At 55.9% G+C, this 21,025-nt stretch overlaps 1 protein-coding gene across 2 annotated transcripts in view; it reads left to right on the top strand.

Annotated features, from left to right (window-relative positions):
- ANXA11 (annexin A11) overlaps positions 1-17,824 on the top strand; it is a 45,426-nt gene extending 27,602 nt beyond the window's left edge. Inside the window, exons 3-16 of one of the 2 annotated variants that reach the window (XM_029932029.1) lie at positions 1,291-1,403; positions 2,809-3,201; positions 4,488-4,575; positions 4,804-4,898; positions 5,640-5,753; positions 6,264-6,437; positions 7,346-7,436; positions 7,781-7,860; positions 8,061-8,117; positions 10,289-10,382; positions 13,650-13,745; positions 14,746-14,804; positions 14,948-15,070; positions 17,008-17,824. In XM_029932029.1, coding sequence (XP_029787889.1) covers positions 1,291-1,403; positions 2,809-3,201; positions 4,488-4,575; positions 4,804-4,898; positions 5,640-5,753; positions 6,264-6,437; positions 7,346-7,436; positions 7,781-7,860; positions 8,061-8,117; positions 10,289-10,382; positions 13,650-13,745; positions 14,746-14,804; positions 14,948-15,070; positions 17,008-17,067 — 1,637 coding nt within the window. In that variant the 3' untranslated portion in view covers positions 17,068-17,824. The remainder of the gene's footprint in view (positions 1-1,290; positions 1,404-2,808; positions 3,202-4,487; positions 4,576-4,803; positions 4,899-5,639; positions 5,754-6,263; positions 6,438-7,345; positions 7,437-7,780; positions 7,861-8,060; positions 8,118-10,288; positions 10,383-13,649; positions 13,746-14,745; positions 14,805-14,947; positions 15,071-17,007) is intronic. The other variant, XM_029932030.1, reaches the window with a different exon arrangement.
- Positions 17,825-21,025: the final 3,201 nt, after the last annotated feature.

Here is a 21,025-nt window from a genome sequence, read left to right on the forward strand (position 1 = left end):
TAGAAGTTGGCCGCTCTGGCCCCGCCCCCTCCTAGGTTCCTGAGATGAGACTGCGCCCCCACAGCTGGGGAGGAAACGAGGTCCCCTGGGACGTGGGCGGAGAGGGGACCATGCCAGGCTGGTCATCCTGAGGTCACCTGAGCTGCACTGCCCCTCACCCCACAAGACCAGCAGGCACATCCTTTTCCCCAGAGCTGAGGTCCTTGAGTCTGAGCACCTGTGGCCCCTGCAGGCCATGTGAGCCCAACAGGTGGAAAAGAGACCTGCAGCAGGGAGGCAGCTTGGCTGCTGTCATGTGGCATATCAAGTCGAGCAGGGGCCATTTCCCTCTGAACAAGGCCGGGGCCAGGTATGCCCACACTGGCCTCGTGGTCCTCACCCCAACAGGGATCCTGCCCTTGTGTCCTATCCCTGCCGCTTCCACCACACTGAGCAGCAGAGAGGTGGCAGAAGGTGATTCCTGGCGGCACCTGTCCTCAGTGTCCCGGAGCCCTGGTCAGGAAGGCACATGACAGGCCAGTGGCCCGCACCGTGATGCTGGCCGCCACGCCCCTTGTCCCGGCGCCTGCTGCAGCATGGGAGCCCCGCACGGGCAGTGGGCCTCAGTCCTGCTCACAGCAGTGAGACAAACGGATTATTTATTAACCCCACTTCTCAGCTGAGGAAGCTGAACTAGAGGGGCTGAGTCCCTTGCCCCAGGGCACACACCCAGTCCCTCTAGGTTCAGAGCTGGGGCTTTTTACTGCTGTTCCCCAACTGCCCCCCTTGTAGGAATGTGTGTCTGTGTTTTCTGTGACCCAGCCCTGTCTCCCTCCACCCTCCCCTACTGCTCTCCCTGCCTTTCACAGATTTGTGATCGCAAACAACCCAGTCGGCAGGACCTCTACCTCTCTCTGCCATGCTATCGCCTCTTTGTAGGTTCTCTGGGCTCACTGCTATCATGGGCTCAGCACAGTGTCTCCAAAGACCTGTTTTTATGACTGTATCCTGTTCCCTGATGGTGAGCCCAGGAGGGTAGGGCTGCCCTTGGCCCTCCTACCTCATTAATATCCCACAGAGGTCCTGGAGTGTTTGCTGAACCCCACCTTCCTCAGAAGGAGGTAGGGGTCCCTCTCTTCCTCTGGTAGTGGGATTGGGTTCAACTTTCTTGCCTTAGTGTTTTCCATAGGGTCTGTTGTGCTGTCCCCAAGGCCCTGCTTTGGCCTCCCCCCTGACCCCTGAGAGCTTGATGCTTTGCCTTTTTCTGTTGGGGTGCCGGCAGGGTGCTAAAGGGCTTAGTGTTGCTTTCAGGTGGCGGTGTCTGGGGAGGGGCTGGCTACCCCGCGCCCAACATGCCCCCCATCGGGCTGGATAACATGGCCAACTACGCAGGGCAGTTCAACCAGGACTACCTCTCGGGAATGGTGAGTCCAGCGCTCCTCTGGGGCTGCCCCTGGGAGCCACACCCACAGGGCCAGAGGGACAAAGACTGCTGGCTTTGGTGGCTGCAGAGGTGTCTGTGTGCGTGCGCCCCCCTGTGGGCAGGCACCGAGTATGGAACTGCATCTGAGAACAAAGGGTTTCTGTGAGGCCTCTTTCCAGTTCAGTGTCCCTGCGCATCTTGATTTACCATCTGCAAAATGGGAAGAGAAGTGCGTGGGGCTGCTGGGCTCTCATGTCCTTTCAGCTCTGAACTGGGTGGGGGTGGTGACTTCATAGAATATGTGTTGAGTACCTTTTAAGTTTATTTATTTATTTTTTGAGTAAGTGGGTGAAGAGCAGAGAGAGAGAATCCTAAGCAGGCTCCACACAGTCAGCCCAGAGCCCCATGTGGGGCTTTAACTCACGAACTGTGAGATCATGACCTGAGCCAAAAGCAAGATCATAACCAACTGAGCCACCCTGGTGCCTGAGCACCTTTTGTGTGAGCTCAGCATAGGGTCAGGAGGGAGGTGAAGGTATGTGTGCATGCCCGCATGTGGGCCTGTGTGTGCAAGTGTACACGTGCACGTGCATATTTGTGTGTGTGCGTGCGTGTGTGTGACTATTCTGATCCATAGTCAGACGCGTTATCCATTGCGCCACTGGCCCCTCCAGAGTGTGACTATTCTGGTTGGGCCTGGGAGCAGGTACCTGATAGCACAGGCCGACATGCTACTTTTTTTTTTAAAGAGTAATTATTATGAGAGAGATAGAGAGCAGGGGAGGGGCTGAGAGAGCGAGAGCAAGAGAGAGCGAGCGAGCGAGAGAGAGAGAGAGAGAGAGAGAGAGAGAATCCCAGTCAGGTTCTGTGCTGGCAGTGCACAGCTGACTTGGGGCCTGATCCCATGACATTGAGATCATGACCTGAGCCAAGATCAAGAGTCTGATGCTTAACCAGCTGAGCCTCTCCCATGCCCCCAGGGCTGCTACTTTTACTGTTACTTGGCTTGTAAAAGAATACATTTTATAACCTAAAAACAACCTCTGGCAGAGTAAACCATGCAGCCAGCACGCAGTCTCACTTGTGCCAGGCTTGTTCTAGACGCTGGGCCTGTGCGAATACAACAGAAATCTCAACCCCGCAGCGCGTACCTACTGGGAAGACAGACAGCTGCCATAAGTAAACTGTGATGTTAGAACAAATAGGGGTGCCCTGGGCACAAGAGCAGGTGAGGGGTTGGGTGCAGGTAGGGCAGATGGGGGACAGTTGGGCGGTCAGGCTGGGCCTTGCTGAGGATCTGCTGGTGCTCAGACTCCGAGCTCCGAGCAGGGAAGGGTAGATGGATGGGTGTGGCTGTGCTTATCTGGGAGGGCTGTTGATCTTAGACTCTATTTGTGGACTTTCAGGCATCCAACATGTCTGGGACATTTGGAGGAGCCAACGTGCCAAACTTGTACCCTGGGGCCCCGGGGGGTGGCTACCCTCCCATGCCCCCTGGGGGTTTTGGGCAGCCCTCTTCTGCCCAGCAGCCTGTTCCTCCGTATGGAATGTATCCGCCCCCTGGAGGAAACCCACCCTCCGGGATGCCTTCATATCCACCATACCCCGGGGCCCCGGTGCCAGGCCAGCCCATGCCGCCCCCTGGGCAGCAGCCCCCAGGGCCCTACCCTGGACAGCCACCGATGACCTACCCTGGGCAGTCGCCAATGCCGCCTCCCGGGCAGCAGCAGCAGCCGGTGCCAAGCTACCCAGGATACCTGGCGTCTGGGAGCGTCACCCCTGCTGTGCCTCCAGCCCAGGTGAGTGCCCGCCCTGCATCACTCTTTGCCCAGGCCTGGGTTCCAGAGGCCCAACACATGACTTAGTGTTCTCCGCCCGCAAGGCCAGGGAGGGTGTGGGGTGGCGGGTTGGGGGGGCAGATAAGGGCTTGGTCCTTCATCCATAACATCTTGTTTGAACAGGGTGTGGCGTTCTCTCAAACTCCCCACCCCTGGTTTGGACTCTGAAAAGACCTGAGGGAGCTGGATCTAAACGTCCCGGGGTTCTCGTCACTCCTCCTTTGTCATTTACTGCCCGGGCTCTGTGTTTTGTGCGCACTGCCCAGGCCACTGGCCTCAAGGCTTTGTGCCCAATAGCGCTTAGTCTTTAGTCCTCCATGGGGTGCCTCTCCGGCTGGGTTTAGAGGATTCTTAAAGCCTCCCTTGGCTCGGGAAGGGTGTTGGCGGTTCCTTTGGGGCTGCTCTGGGCTCATTTTGGAGAGCATTTCATGTTTGCAGTGCCTAGGATTCATTGTCATGGTTACATGGCCAAACCAGCCAAGCATAGTGCTGGACTACTATTTTTAGACTGAGGGTCTCTGTCTCCTGCCCCCACAGTCCCCTACCCCCGCCCTGCTCCCTCCTCCCTGTGCCATCCGCCTCATCCCTTCTCCGATCTTCTCTCCTTAACTCTGTTAAAACCGGCCTTGAGCTGGCCACAGAAGGTGGTCCACCAGGGGACCAGTAAGGCAGGAAAATCTGTGTGCCGGGGAGTGCCGCCATGAGTGTGAGGAAGAAGTCTGGCAGGCAGGCAGGTCACAGAGCCTGGAAACCAGAGCTAGCCCAGGAGGTGGCAGGGCTGGGGGTTCTATTGTGAAGCCTGGGCGCCCGCATTTCTGGAGGGAACACCTTTTTCTCATTTGCACAGGGGTCCTGCATGGACTGCCCAGACCCTGTTCGGAGGAGCCTGATAGATGCTCACATGCACTGTGAAGCATCAAGAAGAGGCCAGTGGCCGCTGCTCCCAGGGCCTCCCACTCATCAGGAACCCAGGCCCAGTCCTGCAGGACCTGGGCGGGGGCGGTGGGGGGCAGATTTTCAGCATCAGGACTCAGCTAGAGCTGGACCCCTAGCCGCGGGGCCAGGCGGAAGCCTTGGTACTAGAACATGAGGACATGTTAGGATCACAGTAGGCCCACTCAGTTATTGATTGCAGGCTCCTTCAGGTAGCCCAACTTCTGGTAGTAAGCTCACCTCCAGAGTCTGGGCTGGGGGAGTCTTGCATTTGGGAGATACGACGTCTTACCTAAGTCTGTTTGTCTGAGCAGTTTGGAAACCGAGGCACCATCACAGATGCTCCTGGCTTTGACCCCTTGCGGGACGCTGAAGTTCTGCGGAAGGCTATGAAAGGCTTTGGTGAGAAATTCCCGGTGGCTCGCATCCTAATGCTGCCCCCCCCCCCCCCGCCCTCCCGGCTTGCCAGGCCCCATGCACGGTTGCTGGGAAGAGGGAACCTGCTCCTTGTGGTGCGGGGAGGGGAGGTGGACGTGGGGGTTCAGTTGGGATGTCCAGGAGACTTGGAGCACCCAGGCCAGGGTGGCCCACGGCCGCAGCCCTGCCCACACCTCCCTCGTCTTCCCCCAGGGACTGACGAGCAGGCCATCATCGACTGCCTGGGGAGTCGCTCCAACAAGCAGCGGCAGCAGATCCTCCTGTCCTTCAAGACCGCTTATGGGAAGGTGAGGGGGACTGTGGGCAGAGGGAGGCTTGCTCCCCGCTGGGCTGAGGCATGTCCTCCAGCACAGCCCTACTCACCCCTGCTTTTCCTTGGTGCCAAGTGAGTCTAGATCTCCTGGATGGGCAGGAAGGCCCATTAGGGCATTTCCTGCTGCCCACCCAGTAGTGGCCTCTTGGCTCATGGCATTTTCTAGAGCGGAAGGATACTCTGAGGGGGAGATCTCAAAGGCCAGGGGCGCACGAAGGTTTGATGAGAGGCGCCCGGAGATCTGGGTTTAGCCCTGGCTCTGCCATGGCTCACAAAGACTATGACAAGGCATTGCCCTTCCACTCCCTCCTGCTTGGCCGTTTTTCCCTCTTGGGGACCCAGGCTGCGAGTCCCTGCCCTCTTCACGCCGCCCCAGGAGGTGTAGCTGACGGCAGAGCTTTGAAGGAAAAGGCTTTCAGTTCTGAACAAATGCAGTGGGACGTGTTTTGAACTTCTGGGCTTTTGAATCTTAGGCAAACACGGGGTGGCTTGAACAGGCTGGTGTCCTAGGCAAACATGGGGTAACTTGAATGTGCCTGAGTCCCCTGGGAAGCTGGCTCAGATGCAGGCCCCAGCTCGGCAGGTCCAGGCTGGCTGAGATTCGGCTTCTCTGATGCAGATGCCGCTGGTCCCCAGACCTGGCATATGGTCGCTATTAGTCACCTCTTGTGGATCCTCAAAATAAGTCTTTTTGTTTGTTTGAATATTTGACCAGGATCTGATCAAAGATCTGAAATCCGAACTCTCGGGAAACTTTGAGAAGACCATCTTGGCTCTAATGAAGACCCCGGTCCTCTTTGATGTCTATGAGATTAAGGATGCCATCAAGGTGTGTACACGTGTGTGTTTGTGTGTGTGTCCCCTCGCACGCCTGGACGCACGGGCCAGGGAAAGGTCTAGCCTGCATGGTGTGGCTTGACCCGTTCGTTAGCTGCTGTTGTGAGCATGGCCGCTGGGCCCTCTCCGGCTGGAGTCTGAGTTCCGGTGATCTCTCCAGGACGCAGCAGAGGGGTCATTCATCATCAGGGAGCATCCGGGTCTCTCTGTCTGAAAAGCATGGCGACAGAGATTCAGCCACAGGAGAGATGAGCTGTCCCTCGGTCCAAATTCCACATAGAGGCAGCTTCTGACTGGCCTAGTTGGGGTTAATACCTGCTCCTGGTCCAGTCACCTGTGACCAGGGGAGGGTCCTATACTTTCCGCACCATCCTGTGGCTCCCGGGAGCCACAGCAAGTATCCTGTGGACAGAGAGAGAGGGGGCTCCCACAGAAGGAGGAAACCCTTGAATTGAACCTGTGAATTGAACAGGTGCTCCAGAAGGAACCCATCGTTTTTCAGAGTGACTTTTCCTGCCCCCAAGGGGAGAGGATTCAGGATGGAGCCTGGAGGGGAGAGAGGACCCAGCTGGAGGCCTCAGACATGCCCTCTTCTGGGGACGGGTCTGAAGACAGTTGGGAATGGCACCCCGAACCTCTGGCCTGCCCGGCCCTGCCTCCCAGCCAGCTGCATGAGGTGGAGGCGGTTGATAAGTATAGGAAACAACACAGGTTGGGGTCATCTGTCCTTGACAAGCTATGTGTCTATGAGCATCTGTGAAATGAGAAGGTGGACGCTTTCTCTTGTGGCGTGTGGTGAGCGCTGAGCAAGGTAGCTAACAGAAGCTCTTTGTAAGCTCTAAGTAATCTAACAGTATGGTAATCGTGAAAATAGCTAACCCTGTGTTGGGCTTCCTATGTGACTGGTGTGTTTTAAGTGCTTTATACCCACATAGCTCATTTAATCCCCATGACTTCCCAAGAGTTAGGTGTTAGCGTTGTTCCCATGTGATGCACAAGGAACCTGAGGCACAGAGAAGTTAAGTAAGGTGCCTATGGTCACACAGCTAAGACCAAGGTTCAAGGCAGCCTAGCAGCCAGGATGCTGACCGGGTCCTCGGCTCTCTCCCTGCCCCCGGCATGGTCGGTCTTCTCTTTCGGCCTCTTCTAGCTGTCTCCAGACGCTCCGCAGTCCGGTCTGGGACTCACATTTGTCCACATGCCTGCACTTGCTTTATACTCGTTTTTCAGTTGTTTCTTATCTCCTTCATGGGCCGAACTTAGAATGACACAGATCTAGGTCCACACCGCAACTCACCATTCACCGTGTGGCCTCGGACAAGTCACTACACCTCTCTGGCACTCAGTTTCCCGGTGGCGCAGTGGGGTGGCCCTTCCTGTGATCCGTGTTCCGTCACCATGTTGCCGTCATCCTGTGGTACTTTTCTGGGCCTCAGGCCTTCGCAGCCGAGTGGGGGCGTGTGGCTGGGGTGGCGGCCGCTGCTGCCGGGATCTGTGCCATGGGGCCTGGGGCCCCGGCTCGTTCCCGGGATGCTGGTGAGGAAGCTGTGATGGGCCTGAGGCTTGTGTTCTCTGCCGCCGCAGGGGGCTGGCACCGACGAGGCCTGTCTGATCGAGATCTTCGCCTCCCGAAGCAACGAGCACATCCGGGAGCTCAGCAGAGCCTACAAAACAGGTTAGGCTGCTGCCCGCCCTCCGCACGCACCTGTGCTTTCTGGCCCCGGCCGCACCCTCTCCCACGGCCTCCTCAGCTTCCCTGGCCTTCTTATCACCCCATCTTCTGCCACCCCCAGCACACAGGGCTCGATCCAAGACCCACCCCTGCCTGCTGTTCACAGAGGCAGGAGACTGGGGTCAGGGAGGGGTGAGGGGGAGAACCTCTCAGGTGTGGTTTGGGCCTGGCCAGGTGGGCCTGGAGGTCACGGCCTCCATGGCCCACCTCTCTCCTCGAGCCCGCACCCTACTGCTACCCACTGCTGGCTGGGGCTGCAGGTGGACTCCCCTGGGTCTCCCTTTCAGAATTCAAGAAAACCCTGGAGGAGGCCATCCGAAGCGACACGTCAGGGCACTTCCAGCGGCTCCTCATTTCTCTGTCTCAGGTACCCATCCCACCACAGAGCTCGGGGCTCAAAGCAGAGCGGGGCGGACCTGTGAGCAGTGAGGAAGAGGCCGGGATGGGGGCCGGGGGAGGCAGACTTGTGAGCAGTGAGGAAGAGGTGGTGGGAGTGGGGGATGGGGGGGTGGAGGAGGCACGCAGCTGCAGGCAGGAGCCTTGACCACACGTCCTGCTTCCTTCCAGGGAAACCGGGATGAAAGCACCAACGTGGACATGTCGCTCGTCCAGAGAGACGCCCAGGTGGGTGTGCTGGCCAGGGGCCCTCCCTAGGCTTCCGCCATCAGGCTGTGCCCCCCACTTTCTTTTTGTTTTTAAGTGTATTTATTTTGAGAGAGAGGGAGCACACAGGAGTGGTAGAGAGAGAGAGGGAGAGGGCCCCAAGCAGGCTCCACACTCAACACGAACCGTGAGATGATGACCTGAGCGGAAACTAAGAGCCAGGTACTTAAGTGACTTAGGCCCCCAGGCACCCCATCCCCCCACTTTCTTGCTGCCCGAGGGAGGAGCTCTGGGATGGGCAGAGTGAGTCTCAGATGGGCTCTGCTGCCTATCAGCCGTGTGACCTTGAGTGTCTCCAGGCTCCCAGCCGCCTGTCTATCTTTATCCCTCCCCTTCTGCCCCTCCTTTCTTATCCCCTCTCCGAGCCAACCCGTGAGATAATAAGTATTGCCAGAGTTGGTAGATTAGTTATGTGAGGAGGATGTCACGTGACCTTGTCCTCTTCCTGCCTTTGGTTGCACGTATCATTGTTTGCAGATGGGCACACTTTGCCCTCGCCTCGTAACGCTTCTGAAGATCTGAGCCCAGGAGCCTGCTGTCACGTTAGTTGGGCAGACTTAGAATTCTGCCCTTGTCCCCAGCCTGGTATGGTTATGGATGAAAGGCGAAGATCTCTCGCTTTTCCTCTTTATCTGGGCATTGGGTGCCTCTCGAGAGGAGTCTGGGTTTCCCACTAATGAGCTCAGACCATTGCAGTTCTGGCTGGAGAGAGAGAGCTGGCTTCACCTCTCTCCCTTTGATCACTCCTGCCACCTCCAGCCCGGCATCCACCCGGACCTGCCGGTGGTCGCCTCACTTCTGCTGTCTGTCAGATTGAAGGGGACCTCGTGGAGGGCCCTGCTCTTCTGCTCTGGTCCATTTCCTTCCAGATGGGGAGCCTTGTGCCCAGAAAAACCTGGAGGCAGAGACCGGATAAGGGCCCAGCCTCCTGTCTTGTTCCCTGTCCCCAGACAGCATCCCAGATGCCCTCCTGCAGGGTCTGCTCTAACATTCCCTTGGCTTGGGACATCTGTTCCCATTTCTGGACTCGGGGCTGGGCACCTGGAAGCTCCCAGGCTCTGGCTCTTGTCCCAGTGGGAATTTTCCTATTCCTGTTTTCCTGTTTCCTAGGTAGTCCATTCCCTCGCGGAGGCAGAAGTTGCCTCCGTTTTTTGGTTTTGTGCCTGTTTCTCTGCCTTCTTAGCTGTGGACCTGCTCCTGCCTCACCTTGAGCCACGGGATCTCCTGGTGGCTGCCCTCCTCCCCTCAGTGCCTTTAGAGCCACTACCTGGGGCCTGGAGGGCACTTTCGGGTCCTGTGGTGCTGGGGTAACAAGTTGGCAAATATTTGGGGCTCCAACTTTTAAGGATTTTACAGGCAAATTGCAGATTCTGCCCGTTTGCAAACATCATAGTAGATACAGTGAAACACAGGGAAGGTGCCTCTCACGTGAAATCCCACATCCACAGTTAGAGACTGTCGGTTGTCATGATATTTACTGTTTCACGTGTTTCCCCTTATAGATAGGGGAACTGCTTAGAAAGAAAGACTGGGAAGCTTTACATCGGAATCTGGATTTCTGGCCACTGTGGGCCTGGCTTCCCCATTGGGGATGCACAGCAGGTGCTGGGAAGCCATCGCCCCTCCCCGTGGTTGGCCTCAGTCCCCACCATCCCCTGGCCTGACAGCTAGCCCGTTTCCTTCATTTAAAGTACCCAGCACACCCCTTTGGGCTTTCAGATTTGTGACTCCGGATCTAATCTGACCTTCACATTTTAAAGATGAGGGAGTGAGGCTCGGAGCAGGCTGGTGGCCTGCCGGAGGGCTGTGGCAAGTTGGTAGCCCAGCCCTCGTTCTGTTTGGCCCCTGTGCGGCTCCTCCCTTGCTTGGGTTAAAGTTGTTCCTTGCCAGCCCTGGCCCCAGTCGCCCTCGGTTCTCTTAGTTCAGGGTGTCGCATCCCTGCCCCCCACCCCGCCCACCACCCTGCCTCAGAGGATCTGTAAATGGTGTCTGGTCCCACGCAGTGACAGGAGCACAGCCAGGGTGCTGCTCCCATTTCTTTCCCCTCTGGGCCTGCAGGGCTGTCCTCGGTGGCCTGGGCCTGCTCTCTGGGCTGAGGCCGGCATTGCATGCCCATCCTTCCGTCTGTCCAGGAGCTGTACGCAGCTGGGGAGAACCGCCTGGGGACAGATGAGTCCAAGTTCAACGCAATTCTGTGCTCCCGGAGCCGGGCCCACCTGGTGGCAGGTAAGGTGGTTCCCAGGCCTCCCTGGGACCAGAGAGATGAGGGCAGACAAGGGGTGATGGGGAGACAGCTTGCAGGAGCACTGGGTGGTCCCACTCTGCATGGGGCTTTATTCCACCTTAATGGAGCCCCCTGGTGGTGATTTAAAACATCTTCTCGGGAGGTTTCCTGAGTTTCTGCATGCATCTGTGCGCATCTGGTTCTGGAGGAAAGCAAAGGAAGAGGTGAGAGGAATGGCAGCGTCCTCTTGACTGGTGTCTTTCCACACCAGAAGGTGGAGATTAGAGTTCAGACAGCCCTTAAGAGCACCTGTTCCAGTGCTTTCCAGTGCACGGCATAAAAACATAAGCATAACAATTAATCGTACATTGTACAAAAGTAACCTTTATTTACTCCTTGACTCAGAATTGATAAGCCAAGCTCCTGCCATGGGCCAGGTCAAGGAGGAGGTACAGGCAAGCAGGAGGGAGCAGCATTATGGGAGCTCTGCTGTCCTCAGGCTCATGTGCCAGCAGTAAACAAAAATTAAATAAAGTTCGTGCCAGATGGCACACCCTTTAGATACAAACAATAAAGTTGGGGGTCAGCAATGGTGCTTGGGGTGGTCCTTGCTGAGGTCGTGACATTTGAGTTAAAAGCATGACAGAGGGCCCCTGGGTGGCTTCGTCAGCTGAGTGACTGACTCTTGATTCGGCTTGGGTCATGATCTCACAGTTCTGTTGGTGAGTTCAAGCCCCGCATCAGGCTCTGTGCTGACAGTGTGGAGCCTACTTGAAATTCTCTCTCTCTGCCTCTTCCCTACTTGTGCTGTCTCTCTCTCTCTCTCTCTCTCTCTCTCTCTCTCAAAATAAATAAATAAAACTTGTTTAAAAAATAAAAATAAATAAAAACATGACAGAGTTGCAAGTGCAAAGGCCCAGAGCAGGGGGTCTCCCAACAAAGGGGGTCATTGAGGCCCAGGGCAGTGAGCATGAGTGAGAGCCGGAGCAGGTGAGGTCAGAGTGGTGGGTGGCCCTGGGGACAATTGCATGGACTTGGGTTTTCATCCTGAGTAAAACCAGAGGGCATTGGAGGGCTGGGGTGGTGGGGGTACGTGGTTTAACTTATATTTTGCATGTTCACTGGCTGTTGTGTTGTCAAGACTAGAGCGTTCAGTGCCAGAGCAGGAAAGAAGCTGGGAGGCTGGTGGCCTGTACTGAGTGGCTGGCGCGGGGAGGGGGAGGGGCAGATTCTGGGCTGCTGGCTGATGCTTGGACGTGGTGGGGTGAGAGGAGCAAGCGATGGAGGATGGCGGGAACATGTCTCCCGGCTGGGCCGGAGGAGGAGTGGAGTGCCTGCCTCCCCACCGAGATCAGGAAGCTGTGGATGGAGCAGACTTTTTGAGGGAAAGAAGTCAGGCGCCTTGGCCTAGAGATTCCAGGTGGACAACTAGGTTTGGATTCTGGAGGTCAGGAGATGAGGTCAGGAGTCTAGGCTAGAACCGGAAGCCTGGGAGCTCTGAGTGGGTCATCATGGGTGCTTGAGGCTTTGGGACTGCAAAAGGTTCCCTTGGGCTGGGGGGAGGTGGCGGTGGTCTGGAGAGAAACCAGTAGAGGATGGAGCCGTGGCCAACACAGAAGACCGAAGGACCACCCACCCAGAGGAAGGGGAGTCCCGGAGGCCAGCTGTGTCCGGAAGGCTAGCGTGCGAGGCGGTGAGGACGGAGAATGACAGCCACACCTGGCAACACGGTGGGAGCCCGAGTGGAAACCCAGGCACCCGTTCTGTGAGGGCACTAAGGCTGTACTGCGTTCAGCAGGTGCTTGTGTTCTCCCTTTGTCACAGACCAGGGAGCAGGAGCGGGACCAGGTGGGGCCGCCGGGAAGTTGGGCTGCCAGCTGGGCACTTGGCGGAGCTCAGGTCTGAACTTGGGCCCTGGCCCCCAAGCACGTCCTCATCCCTCCATTGCACTGTCAGCACGAGCGAGCATATTTCCATCTGGACCATTATTTATTTCCGTGAGCATAGAGTACATAAGTAGTCCATCAAACCCACGGTTTCAAAAATATTATTACTTAGGAGGAAAAGAGGAGCTGATCTGAAGAAAATAGGAGTAATGAAGAGCATGCAGGTGCAGCAGAAATCACGGCCCAGAGATGCAAATGACCGCAGTGTAGGGAGCTGTGGGAGAACGTGAGGCCTGAGCAGGGTGAGCAAGGATTTATATCCAGGCTCAGAGCCAGAGTTAGGACTCAGCTCCCTTCTGTGCCGCCTGCCTCTCTAGGAACCTAGGGTCCTGCTCCCATGGATACCTGGATTGTCCCGGTGCAGGTTGTAGGGGCTGGATACGAGTTAGCGCACAGTCTGACTGCAGACAGGACAGACACATGGATACTGGAGAAGCACTGTGGGTGTGGACGGAAGGGAAGGGATTTGGGAAGAGAGCGAACATTCTGCTGGTGTGTGTGGAGGGGTCCTGGCTGGGGCAGGAGGTATGACTTGGGTGAGCAGTCTGGTGAGGGGATCGCATGAGCAGGCGGGAGTTGGGGGCACACGTCTCATGCTTAACTTGAGAGCTGGGTGGGCACGGCCAAGGTGGGCCATGTGGGGTGCTGCAGGCAGAGGGGAGAGGGTGGGCTCCGGTAAGGCAGGACGGCCTCTTCCCTGTGTGTCCTGTGTCTGTGTGATCTGGATGCCACAACAGAATGCCACAGACTGAGTGATGGCTTAGACAACAGGTAGTTACTTTCCCACTGTTCTGGAGGCTGGAAGTCCAAGATCAAGGTGTCACTGGGGTTGGTTGCCTCTAAGGCCTCTCCTCAGCTTGCAGATGGCCAGCTTCTTGCCATGTTCTAAAATGATACTTCCTCGGCGTGTGCATCCCTGGTGTTTACTCTTGTGTCCAAATCTCCTTACAAGGCCACCAGTCAGATCGGATTAGGACCCACTCTAAGGGCCTCATTAAAAAAAAAAAATGTTTCTTTATTTTTGAGAGAGAAAGAGAGAAATCCCAAGCAGGCTCCCTGCTGACAGCACAGAGCCCCATGTGGGGCTCAAACTCATGTATCAAAAGATCACAACCTGAGCCAAAATCAGGAGTTGGATGCTTAACCGACCTAGCCACCCAGGCGCCCCCAGTAAGGGCCTCATTTAACTTAATCGCCTCTATAAAGTCTGCATTGCCAATAGGGTTACGTTCTGAGGTGTCCTGGGGGGTTAGGACTCCACCATGTGGGTTTGGGGGGGTACAGAATTCAGTCCGTAACTTGTCCCTTCGCTCTTCCCGCTAGTTTTCAACGAGTATCAGCGGATGACGGGTCGAGACATTGAGAAGAGCATCTGCCGGGAGATGTCCGGGGACCTGGAGCAGGGCATGCTGGCTGTGGGTGGGTGTCTTGGGGTCACGGGGGCACACTGGCGGTCTTCAGGGTGCTCACCGCTCTCGGCCTCAGGGGTAGCAGCTAGCGAACCACGTGATCCAAGATTGCTAACTCCTGGGCCCTGGGGGTGGGAACCGCTCCCCGCTCCGGCTCCCTGCTCCCGGCCCAGCTGCCCCTCCCTCGGTCAGGGAGGCGTTGTGTTTGTGTCCCAGGCACAGCTCCGGGGCAGGGAGCCACAGTGCGGGCACTTGTGGGAGAGCCGCCAGCCCCTCTCCCGGAGGAAGATGACTCATATCCTGCCAAGTTCCCTCTAAAAATACATCCCTGCAGGCAGTTGTCAGATGTTTGGGATGGAAACACGTGGAAAGATTTTTACTTGCAACAGCAAAACAGGCCCTTGCTAAGGAAAGCTGGCTTAGCTCCCAGAACAGTGTGGGGGCCATGCCCTCCACGGCAGGACCCGGTGGGCTCACGACTGGCCGCCGTCGGGCTTGTGGGCCCACTGCGTGGCCCTCTCGGCCTCCCCGTGCCCTGCGGGGACGTTGCGGTGTGCCCGTCTTTGGCTGTGCTTTTCTTGGAGCTTTCTGGCGGGATGAGTGCTCCCTTCCCTGCGTGTCCTCCGTGATGCAGGGATTGTGGCCTCAGGTCTCTCAGGAGACCATCATTGCACTCAGCTGCCCTTCCTCCGTGAGAGTCCCGGTCCCGAGGCTGCCCCTCGCAGAACGCGGTTCCCTGTCACCAACTGTGTTTCTTCCCTGCACGGCTCCTTTCACCACATGGATTGCCAAGAAGGAGGCGGGGGTTGGTTTCCAGGCCTTGCTTGATTCTATCCCAAAGAGCCAGAGCCAGGATCACAGATAATTGAGCCTGGAGGAGAAATAGGGAGGGGAAGGTGGATGCGGTGACAGGCCTCACGTCCTGCCTCCTGGAAGGACTCTCACTCTCTCTGGGGCCCCTTGGACCGAGAGTTTTCTGCAGATGTAGTTACGCTGTTTCTCTCTTCTAGTGAAGTGTCTCAAGAATACCCCAGCCTTCTTTGCTGAGAGGCTCAACAAGGCCATGAGGGTACGTGCCTCCCACATGCAGGGATCTGTCCCGCTCATGACCAGGGCCCGTGGAGAGCCACCCCTCAGCTAAGAGGGCCCACGGGGAGGCGCGGGGGACAGTAGGAGGCCCACTGCTCACGCCCTTGGCGGACTCTCTTCCAGGGAGCGGGGACGAAGGACCGGACCCTGATTCGCATCATGGTGTCTCGCAGTGAGATTGACCTCCTGGACATCAGGATGGAGTACAAGCGGCTGTACGGCAAGTCGCTGTACCACGACATTTCGGTATGGGCCCCCTGGGGGACGGACGCCTATGGACCTGCCTGCTCACCCCCGTTGTTCCCTGTACCCCCCGGCTCAGAACCCTGGCCTCTGCCAGGCGTGGGCATCTTGCCTGCGGGCTTCATACTTGCTCTCTTCCGCTTCTGCTTCTTTGTCTGGTTGCCCCTAGACTGTGGTAAGCTCCCGAGGGCCGGCTGGGCCTTGACCTTGCATGGCGCCCCGTCCCTATCTCCCCAGCCTCCAGCACACCTACTGCTCAGTAAATGGAAGGGAGGGGGACTGCAAACACTAGTATCTGAGAAAACACAGGGCCCCCCCACCTTGGTACTTGTCACCTGGTGACTCTGTGACCCGTCGGTGAGGACCGCCATCCTGAGGCTCCTGGGAGCTCAGCCCACTGGCGAGCACCTCCTTTACCCAGCCTCACGGCAGAGGCGGCATAGGAAGGCACTTGAGAGCAGGGCTCTGGGGTCGCCGTCATTCCACTCAGCCGTCCTTTCTCCATGAGGTCACAGTCCCGAGGCTGCTCCTTGCATGGGGGCAGGAACATGGCTCCTTGTCAGACTGGAGTCTAGCCCAGCTCTTCCCCTTGCTAACTGTGACCTCGAGCAGGTTCCTCACCCTCCTTGAACCCCAGTTCCATCATCCCCAAGATGGGGATAATTCTAGATCCCCTTAGGAGTTCGGGGAGCCTTGAATGAGACAGCCCCTGTGGAACATATCATGTGACATGTGACAGGTCTAAGAGTTGCTAGCTACTCTTTTATCTCTGATCCAGGGCCGGTCTGACAAAACCACTCCTGTCGGCCCGGGGTGGGTCTGACCATTAAAATCTGAACTCACGTGAGCCTTGAAACCAAAATCACCACAACCAGGTTCTGATTTCAGACTCCCTCAAATTTGATGTTGGGCCTGTCGCTGAAAATTGATGATCTCCATTTCTTGGCTCTAAAAATGAGGCTGTTGGTAGCAGAGGATTAGTAATTATTCACAGAGTGGCTCATGCGTGCCCGTGGGCTACTGGAAGACGCCATAGGCTTCACCCCTGAGGAAGGCAAGGGTAGAAGGAAATGATCAGAAGTTAGCTAAGTGAGGGGTGCCCGGCTGGCTCAGTCGGTAGAGCATGCGATGCTTGATCTTGGGATCATGAGTTCAAGCCCCATCTTGGGCATAGAACTTACCTAAAAAAGAAATTAATCTAAAATACATTAAATTATTTAAAAGAAATAAAACTTAAAAAAAAAGGACACTAGCTAAGTGTGTTCTGCATTTTTCAAAATTTCTTAACATTTATTTTTGAAAGTGAGAGAGAGTCTGCGCACATGCAAATGAGGGAGGGGTAGATAGAGCGGGGGACAGAGGGTCCAGAGTGGGTTCTGAGCTGACAGCAGAGAACACAGTGTGGGGTTCGAACTCATGAACCGTGAGATCGTAACCTGAGCCAACGTTGTCGGACACTTAACCGACTGAGCCCCCCAGGCGCCCCTGAACTGGGATGCCCAAGTAGTAACAGTACCCAGCTCCGGACACTCCTGTCACAGGAGATCACACTTCCCGAGCACACTTCGTCCTGCATTGGGGACAGCCTCACTCAAGTACAATGACACTGCCCTGGGAAAAGCCCACCACGAGTTAGCTCAGAGCTAGGGGCTTTGGGGGGAGCTTTTTAAAATTTTTGTGCATTTGTTCTTCAAATTATGACTTCGGTCACTGGGGTGACTGCAGCTCCGTTTTTTTAGCGGGGCCTTGGGGAGGCTGGACTGCACCTCACTGGGTTCGGGCCGCCAGTGTGAGCCTCTCCCACCACCATGCAATGGGGAGTTTCCCCCATGGGGCCTGCCTCTTTGTAAAAGCTCTTGGTGCAAAAGATAGTCAGAAGATAGGAGGCCGAAACTGGCCGCAGCTCCCTGAGCTGCTGTTCTCCTTGTTTCCGTGACCAGGGAGACACTTCAGGGGATTACCAGAAGATTCTGCTGAAGATCTGTGGCGGCAACGACTGAGCTGTGACTGGCCGCTCACTTCTGTCCACCTGTGGGCAACAGCGCTGCCCGGAAAAGGTCAAAAGAATGTCCATCTGTTTCTAACATATCCACAGAGCAGCCCCTCGGGTGCCCCAGGGCGGCCCGACTGTCCGTAGAGCCCTGGCCCGTCCTCCGCCGCCTCTCCTGCTCCTGTATCGTTCGTGCTCGCGCTGAAGGACCTGGGTCCCTCCCTCCCTCCGGGTGCCTTTCCCCCCCAGCCTCACAGCCGCCTGCTGCTAAAGTATGTTTTATTTCATGACTCCTGCAGTCATTCCCTTTTGCTTGTGGCTGAGACTCAGCTTCATATTAGTCCTGTGATTTTGTATTTTTATTTGGAGGCATCCTTTTTCATAATAGTCCCTGCCAGACAGATGCATACACGTCTGTGCCGCACACGTTCTGGGTGAGAGAGGTTGGCCGGGGAGCACCGTGTCCTCGGTAGGGAGTAGAAGGGAAGACCTCTAACGATAATCTTTGCATCTGGTGAGAATGTGTCATCAGCTTTGTTATTGCCAAACTCACTCCTTAGAATTTCCTTAGAAAAGAAAAAAAAAAGAAGAAGAAAAAGGCCAGGAAGTCCTCTGTTCCCTCTGTGCAAAGTCATGAGAACGCGACCAGCTCCCTGCCAGTGACAGGGCTTCATGTAAATTACATGGATGTGCCTTAAACTTGGATGCCAATAGCCAAAAACTTTCTAAATTAAAGTCAGCCAGCTCTGGAACACTTTGGAAACATGTCCCCGGCTCCGGCTTATTTTCTTCTGCCCCCTTGATTCTGCCTGTAGCTCTGGGTCTCAGCCTCAGTAGCCAGTGAAAGTATGTGTGACTTTAAGGAGAAGCATGGTCCGGAAATCCTGAGCAGAGGTAATTTCCAGAGACCTGGCTTGTAAGGAAGGAGAAGGGAGGTTCCTGACCTCCGTGCTCAGGGCCCCGCTGCTGAAGTGGTGTGTGCGATTTGGTCCCATGCGGGTGGGTGTCATCCACTGAGTACAAGGTAGAGGAGTGTGGTCCTTCATCCGGGTCCCGAAGAAGCAGCATGGGCAAGAGGGTGTGTGTGTGTGTGAGTCCTGGGGCAGGCCTCACAGCCGGGTGCTGGAGGGGCACAAGACTGCACCTCCCTTTAGGGACCCCTTCGGTCTGAGAGGATGCTTGTGGCCGTGGTCTTGGTGGGCCTTTGGCCCCTTGGTTGGTAGTGTTAGGAGAGGGTGAGTCTAGAAGGGCCACAGATTTTAGACATCCCTGTTCTGTCCAGAAGCCTAGACCTTGCCTTGCCAGGCAGGTTCCCGCTCACTTCCTTTCTGACCTCCGCTGGGATTTAGAAAGAGAATTCAGGGACTGCGGTAGGAGATCAAGGCAGCTGGGGTCTGGCAGGGGCCCAGGGAAGGTCTTGTCCCAATAGATGTCTGCCTGGGAATACCACCTGACCCCTCACACTCCCCTGGACATAGAGGAGAGGAGAGCGTGCCCAAGGGGCTGCCGTGAGCTAGACCCTAGGCTGTTCCACCTAGACCCACCCCCCAACCAGAGAAGTTGGTGTGGGCCCTGGAATCGATGGTGGGCCTCGCTCTTGACTCCAGGCCCCTGTTTTCATGCCTGCGGCCTCTTGAACAAGGCACCACCCACCCCCCAAGGTAGGCCCCTTGCCCTTGGTGCCAGGTGTGCCGTGCCTGGTGGGAGGGACTGATTGGCCTGGCACAACTGTGAACTCAGGCTGAGCTATGCTCAGGGCCGTCAGCCCCCTCTAAGGTGACTGCAAATGTCCTGTGACATTACTTTGCCCTGCTGACTGTACCAAAGGTTGCAGCCTGATGCTCAGCAGGCTGTATCTGACTGTACACGCATCTACTTTGGTCCCTAAAGCGTCTTTTCAAAAATTTTTTTAATGTTTTAAATTTATTTTTGAGAGACAAAGAGAGACAGTGCGAGCAGGGGAAGGTCAGAGAGAGAGGGGGGCACAGAATCTGAAGCAGGCTCCAGGCTCTGAGCTAGCTGTCAGCACAGAGCCTGATGTAGGGCTTGAACCCACAAACCGTGAGATCATGACCTGAGCCGAAGCCAGACACTTAACCAACTGAGCCACCCAGGCGCTCCCCAAAGCATCTTTTCAGACATTTGAATTTATTGCTAACATTTAGGTATCAAGCAGTTTTATATTTTTTAAAAATCTAGAATGCTGGCTTCCCTTGAATAATCCAGTTCTGGAAACTGCAGACCAGGAGCCACATTAGATCTGCGCCCCGCGCCCCCTTCCCCCCCCCCCCACCCGGAGCACACACTCTCTGTTTAGCCACCAGCCCCACCACACCCTACTGCATCTTACCTCTTTGGCCCCTGTAGGCCTCTGAGTTTGAGACCCCAGGTCCACACACTTGGGGACCACCTGCCTTCATCCTGGTCTTGGTTTCTCTCTATCTTCCTGTGTCTCAGGCTGCCCCCTTGGTCACACCCATGGGACTCAACCCATAGTAAGTATGGGCTGGAGGACTGCATGGCCTCCTCAGTGAGCTCGCCTCAGGGGTGAAGGCATTTACTGCCTTCCGAGGTCAACAGGAAGTTATTAACTCTGTTGATTATGCTCAGGACAAAGAAGACCAGGAGAGAGACATTCAACCTTATGGGCCATCTTTCCAGAAGAGAACTACCCTGGGTCTTTTTCTGCCTCCTGGAAACGTTGGTCAAGGCCAATCCTTGCCACACATCTAAGGTTACTTCCAGAAGAGCTGCTAGAGGCTGAGACACCAGGTGAATTCAGCCCTGAGTGACCTCTCAGCAGCTGTGGGACCCTGGAAGGAACACAGTTAGGGGCAGGAGAGCCACTAGGGTGATGCCAGGGAGTCACTTATTTCGGGTACAAAATTGAATAAATCATCCTTGCCGTATATTAGGCTGTAGAAAAAAGGTGCTTATTACTTGGTGGACGTAGAAATGGTCCTGAGGCAGTGTTCTCACACCCTGGTGAGCATCAGCATTATCTGAAGTGCTTGTTAAAATGCAGGTCCCTGGGCCCCAACCTCACAGATGTGAGCAGGCCTGGGGACCAGGAAGCTGCCCACCTCCGGATTGCCTTGGCATTCTGGTGCTGCTGTAAGTGCCCCGAGCTGAGACCGAGCTTCGGAGACCAGAGGTGCCCGGTGTCACACAGGGCAGGTGAGCTGGAGGCAGGCTGTGTTTGGAATCCGTCAGGTGACGGAAGATGGAGCAAGAGAGGTCTGCGAGATGACCCTCTGCAGATGCCCATGGTCAGAGTGACCGCTGGTGACCATGCTATGTCCTTCCTCTTGCTTGGGCAATGGGTCACAGCCCTAGCTTCAGACCTAGCCCCTTATTTTTGCTGCTGGTTCCTTCCTGCCCTGATGGAAGTAGAGTCGGACTTGGAAACAAGAAACCAAGCTAGATCATCACCAATATCTTCGCCAGGCAGGTAACAGCTTAACTTTTCACCCCATCAAACCTGAAAGCGCTCTCTGGCCACGTTATCAGTCTTCTGCCTGGCCCCTTACGGGGACCCTCTCCATAAAAGATTCAATCCATGAAGCCCTCGGCTTGTCAAGGGGCTCTTACCCTCAGTGCTCATTCCATGGAAAGCTATCCTTGGCCCAACACTGGTGTCCATTCTGACCTTGGTTCCTTCCAACAGTAAGAGTTGACGGCCTGAAGCAGAAAACGCACCAATCTGGGAGTCAAGTACCTTGTCCTGATCTCAGATCAGCCACTCACTTGCTTTGTGATCCTGAAAGAGTCATGTCCCCTCTTTGGGCCTTTGTTGTGCCTTTGTCAAATGAAAGACTAGATCAGAGCATCTTAAACTTTGATGTAGCCAGTAAAAAATGGAGGAGTAGGACCTCCAGAAATGTTCCTCCTCCCCAAAAGCAACAAAGAAGGGGACGAGAACTGTCAGAATCAACTTTATTCAAACTAAATGAATAAGACAAACCAAA

The sequence above is a fragment of the Suricata suricatta genome, chromosome 2 (genome assembly GCF_006229205.1).
Source record: "Suricata suricatta isolate VVHF042 chromosome 2, meerkat_22Aug2017_6uvM2_HiC, whole genome shotgun sequence".
NCBI lineage: Eukaryota > Metazoa > Chordata > Mammalia > Carnivora > Herpestidae > Suricata > Suricata suricatta.